Source organism: Heterodontus francisci, chromosome 9, assembly GCF_036365525.1.
Source record: "Heterodontus francisci isolate sHetFra1 chromosome 9, sHetFra1.hap1, whole genome shotgun sequence".
Classification (NCBI taxonomy): Eukaryota; Metazoa; Chordata; class Chondrichthyes; order Heterodontiformes; family Heterodontidae; genus Heterodontus; species Heterodontus francisci.
Window position 1 is genome coordinate 57,420,069 of NC_090379.1, and position 7,475 is coordinate 57,427,543.

Genomic DNA, 7,475 nt, shown 5'->3' on the forward strand with positions numbered 1-7,475 from the left:
AACTGGATGCATGTTTTGCATAGGCATGATGTAAGCTCAGTTGTAATGATGGAAAATGTGACACATGAATCACCTGAATCTCATTTAAATATGTCTACCCATTTTAGGGCAGGAACTTACTGCACCAGATAGAATTTACTGCCCTATTTTCCACCCGCATTAGACAGAATCCCACCCCAAAGTCAGGGAAAGTTCAGGCTTGAAGCTACAGTCCTCAAAACTGAATTCACAATATTAGAGTTAGGATCATCCATGTTCTCTCTGCACCGAATAATTGCCGATATAGGCATGTTCTTGATAGTTGCTTAATCCTGACAAACCTATTAGCATGTAAGATGCCAAGAATAATCTTTGATAATGATGCAGCGCATGAAGAACTTTTAAATCAGAATCTGAACCATTTTCGTATAAAACGCACTGTAATTATCTTTGCAGATGTTATGGAGGCCTTGGGCGCTCATGTCTAAGTAAGTGCAGAATTTTACTTCTCTGGTTTTCCACTTTTTATAAACTTTCCTTTTCCCCAAAGTGAGGAAAATTGATGTGTGCTTCTTCAACTCTGTGGTCATTTGATCATATTAGTAACACAAGTTGAAAGTGTTTCCTTCCTAAATTGTGTCTCCAGTTGCAGCATGTCTTCTACTTCAGCTGTCTGATACCATGCTGCCAGCAGAAGCAATTGACCACCTTCGTGAACTAAGAGGAGCCAGAGCAATTCAAACAGTGAAGGTAAAGTAGAGCTATGTGTCTCAAACTGTTCATTTGTGCTTTATATTTTCTTTTTAACCAGTTTTCCCCCCTCCTTTCCTAAAGTGATGGGATTAGAAATTGGTCCTCAGGGCCATTTTCCAGGCAGAAAACAGTTAAAATGACCAAAAACGGCTAAAATCCATCTGACACCAAATTAGCCTCAGACTATTTTCAGGTATTCCAGGCTGTTGTCTTAAATGGGTATTAGGCCCCTTGCATTTGCTAAAGAGTGGCCTAATAGCCGCTGTTAGAAAAAAAGTCAGCTCTGAGCCTTCTCCTGCCAGGTTTTGGTAGATTGCTGCAGCCTAACCAAAAAGCAAGATTTATTTTAAACTTGTCTTCTTGTGGAGCTGCGATGAGCAAGAGTTCCACAGCACTCCTCAGGGTTGCTGCAAGTCCAAAATTCTTACCCCCCCCCACCCCCACCCCCACCCAGTCTTCCTTTCTCTCCACTGTTATCATTCTTCTTTCTTCCCCCTCCATTCCTCTACTGTCTTTTCAGGGCTTGCCAGGGGATCTGCCTGTGAACCAAGCAGCCCAAATTGGATCTTTAATTTCTCTCAAATTACTTTACTGAGGTCTTGCCAGTATTTATTATTACACTTGGCCAATGAATATTCAAGTGCATTCTATGTCCATAGGGCAGCAATCAGGAATACATCAGCCATTCAAGCCTCACACTCCAGGCTCTGAATGCCATAAGGTCACTCAGAATTATCATGCCTGCTACTGGGAGGGAGGTGGCATTGTAACTGACTGTACAATACTGCTCCAAGAAGCTCCACATCCTCAGCAGGGCAGGCATGGCAATATACTACACACATCTCCCTTTTCTTCCTTGCCCACTCTGAGCACCAGTACACTTTCCATCCTCTTAAAGTAATATTTCTGCAATAAACCCTTCACAATGCACTTTGCTTAAGGGTACTTCCCTTAAGTAAATAGCATGAAGTCCAGCTCGATGGAACACTGCGTCTACAGAGTACTTGGGGGAATTTGGTGAGTGAGGGAATTTTAAGGGTTGATATCTCAAATCTAGTCAAGTTTTGCATTTAGCATTTCACATAACTAACTGTAACTTGTAGTTTCTTTCACAGTGTTAGCCAGAGGTAAAACAAGCTGCCTGCTAGTGGCAGCGGCACAATTAATTATGTGGCTAGTTAGAACTGGTTGCCTGTTCAGCAGGGGCTGACTCAGGTCTTTGGAATTTTTGCTAGTATAAATACAGGAGGCTTTTGCTAATGCAGGAAGTAAGTAACACAAAGTCCAGCTTGACAGAGTACTGCTTCTACAGAGTGCTTAACTTGGGAAATTTAGTCAGTGAGGGAAGAGGTGCTATTCTGATGTTTTACAAAATAAGGAGCAGTCCGTGAAAGGGAGCGGGAGACGGCGAGACCCTTGAGCTGAAGTCTAGAGGCATTAATTAGATGAGCAGGTAGGTGGTTGGTTGGTAAGTTTGTGTTTTTTTTTCTCTAAACTAGAACAGCAGTTTAAACTTGGACTGGGAAAATATACGTACTGTATTAAATTAGTAGATTAACTAGTTAAACTATTTAATATAACTACAAATAATCATTGAATAAAAACCTGAACTAATTAAATAAAAAAAAACTAGTCTATGATATTGCAGAGCAGGCTATGTGTCTGGACTGCAGAACATGGATATGGCAAGACTGTCCCGAGTGAACAAGTCTGCAGGAAGTGTCTGGATCTTGAATCTCTCTAGCTCAGAGTCATTGAGCTGGAGTGCAAGTTGGAGACACTCTGACACATATGGGAGAGGAACTTCTGGACAGTTTTATCCAGAATACAGTCACATCCTAGAGGAAAACACGGGATCAGAAAAAGGAGGTTGTGACTGTTAGGGAGCCAGGTAGCAAGGATTTAGGAGAGGTTGAAAAGGAGGTCCTGCAGACACTGGTCCTGTCCAACATGTAAAATGTACTTGCTACCTGTGAGGACATGGAGAAAGACTGCAAGGAGAACAGCCATAATACAGACCAAGGCACCGTGGCTCAGAAGATTGCCCAAGGAGCGGAAGAGCAGAATAGAAACGTGGTAGCAATAGAGGACCCTATAATTAAGGGGAAAGATCACGTCTTCTGTACCCAAGAATGAGAATCCCAAAGGATGTGTTGCCTGCCCAGTGCCAGGGTATGGGATATCTCACGGCACCTGGAGAGGAGCTTGGAAAGGAAGGGGTAAATTCAGTTGTCATGGTCCATGTTGGAAACGACATAGCTAGGAGCAGGGAGGAGGTCCTGTTGAAAGAGTATCAGGAGTTAGGCTCGAAATTTAAAAAGTAAGACCTCAATGGTAATATTGCAGGACTATTGCCCGAACCACCTCGCAGACAGGAGAATTTACACGTGGGGGACACTGGCATCAGTTCTGGGACAGGAAGGAGTTGTACCAATGGGATGGGATCAGTGTCCTAGCAAAAAGAGTAAATAGGGAGGTGACAGGCTTTAAACTAGTAAGATGAGGGGAGGGATCTACACAAAAACATAAGCAGCTTAAATGTAAACAAAACAAGGAAGAGCATAGGAAAGAATAAAGTAAGGGAGGACATTGGCAAGGGAATAAATAGAGTTATAGAACAGGAGTCTAAAAAGACAGTTAAACATAAAGCAAGAGGAAACCCTGTTAAAATGTCTGTACAACAATGCACAGTGTCCATAATAAAACAAGAGCTGGAGGCAATCATGCATTGGGAGGAAGCAGACTCTCAGGGATTACTGAGAGATGGCTACAGAAAAATCAGAACTGGGAATTAAACATCGCAGAATAGAACATATTAAGAAAAGAGGAGGGGGAAAAAGGAGAGGTGGAGTAGCTGTATTTATTAGGGGTAACATAATAGCCAATATATTAAGAGTAAGAGGATATCTAAGGAGAGAGTAGGACCCATAAAAGACCAAAAAGGTAACCTATATGTAGGGGCGGTAGATGTTGGTATGGTTCTTAATTAATACTTTGCATCTGTCTTCACAAAAGAGGTGGACAATGCAGATATTGTAGTGGAGGAGGAGTGTGAAATATTGAATGTGATGAGCATAGGGAGAGAGGAAGTATTAATGGGATTAGCATCCTTGAAAGTTGATAAATCACCAGGGCCAGATGAAATGTACCTAAGGCTGTTAAAAGAAGCAAGAAAGGAAATAGCAGAAAGTCTGACCATCATTTTCCAGTCCTCACTGGATACAGGTGTAGTGTCGGAGGATTGGAGAACTGCTAACGTTGTACCTCTGTTTAAAAAGGGAGCGAAGGATAGACCGAACAATTACAGGCCAGTCAGTCTAACCTTAGTCATGGGCAAATTATTGGAATCTATTCTGAGAGACAGGATAAACTCTCACTTAGAAAGGCACAGGTTAATCAAGGATAGTCGGCATGGATTTGTTAAGGGAAGATCTTGTTTGACCAACTTGATCAAATTTTTTGAAGTAACAAGGAAGATAGATGAGGGTAGTGCAGTTGATGTGGTCTACATGGATTTTAGCAAGGCTTTTGACAAGGTCCCACATGGCAGACTGGTTACAAAAATAAGATTCCATGGGATCCAGGGAAATGCAGCAAGGTGGATACAAAATTGGCTCAGTGGCAGGAAACAAAAGGTAATTGTTGGGTGTTTTAGCAACTAGGAGGCTGTTTCCAGTGGTGGTCTGCACGGTTCAGTACTGGGTCCCCTTTTTGTGGTATATATTAACAGTTTGGCTGTAAATGTAGGGGGTACGATCAAGAGGTTTGCAGACGAGACAAAGATTGGCCGTGTGGTAGATGGCGCGGAGGACAGCTGTAGGCTGCAGGAAGATATTGATGGTCTGGTCAGCTGGGCAGAAAAGTGGCAAATGGAATTCAACCTGGAGAAGTGTGAGGTGATGCATTTGGGGAGGTCAAACAAGGCAAAGAAATACATGATAAATGGGAAAATACTGAAGTGTAGAGGAAGTGGAGTGGATATCTTTAGATCCCTGAAGGTAGCAGGACAGGTCAATAAGGTGGTTAAGGCATATGGAATCCTTTCCATTATTAGCCTAAGTATAGAATATAAGAGCAGGGAGGTTATGCTGGAACTGTGTATAAATCATTAGTTAGGCCACAACTTGAATACTGTGTGCAATTCTGGTCACCTCATTCCAGTGCAAGACATCCTTTCTGTAGAGGGTACAGAGGAGATTTGAGGATGTTGCCAGGACTGGAAAAATGCAGCTATGAGGAAAGATTAGATAAGCTGGGGTTGTTCTCCTTGGAACAGAGAAGGCTGAGGGGAGATCTGATTGAAATGTACAAAATTTTGAGGGGCCTGGATAGAGTGGAGGTGAAGGGTCTATTCACCTTAGCAGTGAGATCAGCGATGAGGGGGTATGGATTTAAAGTGATTGGTAGAAAAATTAGAGGGGAAATGAGGAAAAACTTCTTCACCCAGAGGGTGGCAGAACTCACTGCCTAAAGGGGTAGTTGAGGCAGAGACCCTCAACTCATTCAAAAGGAGTCTGGATATGCACCTTAAGTGCTGTAATCTGCATGGCTATGGACCAAATGCTGGAAGGTGGGATGAGAATAGGTGGATCTTTTTTGGCTGGCACAGACACGATAGGTCAAGTGGCCTCTTTCAGTGCCTTAAACTGTCAATGATTCTATCTTTGTGTCATAAGCAAATTTAGCAACCATACCTTTGGTCCTTTCATCCAAGTCATTTATATACTTGTAAAAACTTGAGGCCCCAGCACTGATCTGTGTGGCACACCACTCGACATGACAGGTTGAGAAAACAGTTAATAAAGCATACTGTATCCTGATCTTTATTAATAGGGGCATATAGTACAAGAGCAAGGAGGTTACATTGAACTTGTATAAGACACTAATTCAGCCTCAGCTGAAGTATTGCGTCCAGTTCTGGGCGCTATGCTTTAGGAAGGATGTGAAGACATTAGAGAGGGTGCAGAAAAGATTCACGAGAATGACTCCAGGGATGAGGAACTTCAGTTATGGAGAAGGCTGAGAGGAGATTTGATAGAGATATTCAAAATCATGAGGGGTCTGGACAGAGGAGATAGGGAGAAACTGTTCCCACTCGTGAAAGAATGAAGAACAAGAGGGCACAAATTTAAAGTAATTGGTAACAGAAGCAAAAGTGACATGAGAAAGCTTTTTGACACAGCGAGTGGTCAAGGTCTGGAATGCATTGCCTGAGAACCTGGTGGAGGCAGGTTCAATCAAGGCATTCAAAAGGGAATTAGACAATTATATGAAAAGGAAGAATGTGCAGGATTACGAGGAGAGGCACTAGGTGAAATGCTCATTAGGAGAGCCGATGCAGACACGGGCTGAATGGCTTCCTTCTGCGCTGTAACAGTTCTGTGACTGGAGTACATACAATGTGCACAGGACAATACGTAAAAAGCCCAACAAAGGAAGATTTGCTTTTGGGTCTAGTATGGAGAATGGAGCAGATCAGAGAAGTAAAAGTCGGGGACCATCCAGGCAATAGTGACCATAATACATTTTATGATAATAAAGAAGGACATGAGTTTGATGAAAGCCAGGTTAATAGATTGGAGAAAATCTGATTTTGAGGGGCTGAGAACAGACAATTGGCAAACAACAATGTAGAATGACAATACTAAATATTTTAAAGTGTTCAATAGAGAGCAGGAAAAATATATTCCGCTAAAAGGAAACAAGCTAAACATTAGTGAGACTCCACAGATGAATGAAGACATCAGAGGAGTCCATGATAAGAGAGAATACGAAGAGATTAGGAGAGAAGTCAAAAAAAACAATTAGGAAGGCAAAGAGGAACTATGAAATTAAATGATCAAGGCACATCAATTTTTAAAAAAATGTCTGGGATGGGAATAGGACCATTAGACAGGATAATACCACAGATAATGATGGCAAGATGGCAGAAATATTAAATAATTACTTGACTTCGATATTTACCGGGGAGATAGAGCAGGTAGACATGACACTGATTGATGATGAGTAATGAGATAAGTGCATATAAAAAAGGGATGTATTAAATAAACTAATCAAACTCAGAGGATAAAGGCCCAGTCTGCATGGATTGCATCCACGTATGTTAAAAGAATCCAGGGAAGAGATAGCAGAGGCATTACTACACATATTTCATAATTTGTTAGAAAAAGATACAGTGCAGCAGACTGGCAGATTGCTAACATAATTCCTATGAGAACATGCCCAGAGAATTATAGACCCGTCGGCTTATCAGGAAAAATAATGGAATCCCTACTAAGAGAGACCAGAAGAATATCTAGAAAAGGGAAAATCTTGCTTGACCAACCTTTATTGAATTTTTGAGAAGATATCAGAGTAGACAATGGTAATGCAGTAGATGTAATTTATCTGGATTTTCAAAGGGCCTTCAATAAGGTGCCCCATACTAGACTAATGAATTAGGTCAGAGAATGCAGAGTCAGGTGACATGGCAGAATGAATTGCTAGCTGGCTTCAAGACAGAAAGAGTGGAAGTAATGGGTAGTTATTCAGAGTGACCGAGGTGGGAAGTGGTGTTCCACAAGGATCATGCTGGGACAACTGATGCTCACAATTTAGATTAGATTAGATTAGAGATACAGCACTGAAACAGGCCCTTCGGCCCACCGAGTCTGTGCCGAACATCAACCACCCATTTATACTAATCCTACACTAATCCCATATCTCTACCAAACATCCCCACCTGTCCCTATATTTCCCTACCA

The 7,475-nt window shown here is 41.9% G+C and overlaps 1 protein-coding gene across 3 annotated transcripts in view; it reads left to right on the top strand.

Annotated features, from left to right (window-relative positions):
• The window catches only part of cdkn3 (cyclin dependent kinase inhibitor 3), a 29,523-nt gene that overhangs the window by 17,353 nt on the left and 4,695 nt on the right, over window positions 1-7,475 (top strand). For all 3 annotated transcript variants that reach the window (XM_068039158.1, XM_068039157.1, XM_068039159.1), the window contains 2 exons: window positions 436-467; window positions 626-729. In XM_068039158.1, the coding sequence (XP_067895259.1) occupies window positions 436-467; window positions 626-729 (136 nt within the window). The remainder of the gene's footprint in view (window positions 1-435; window positions 468-625; window positions 730-7,475) is intronic.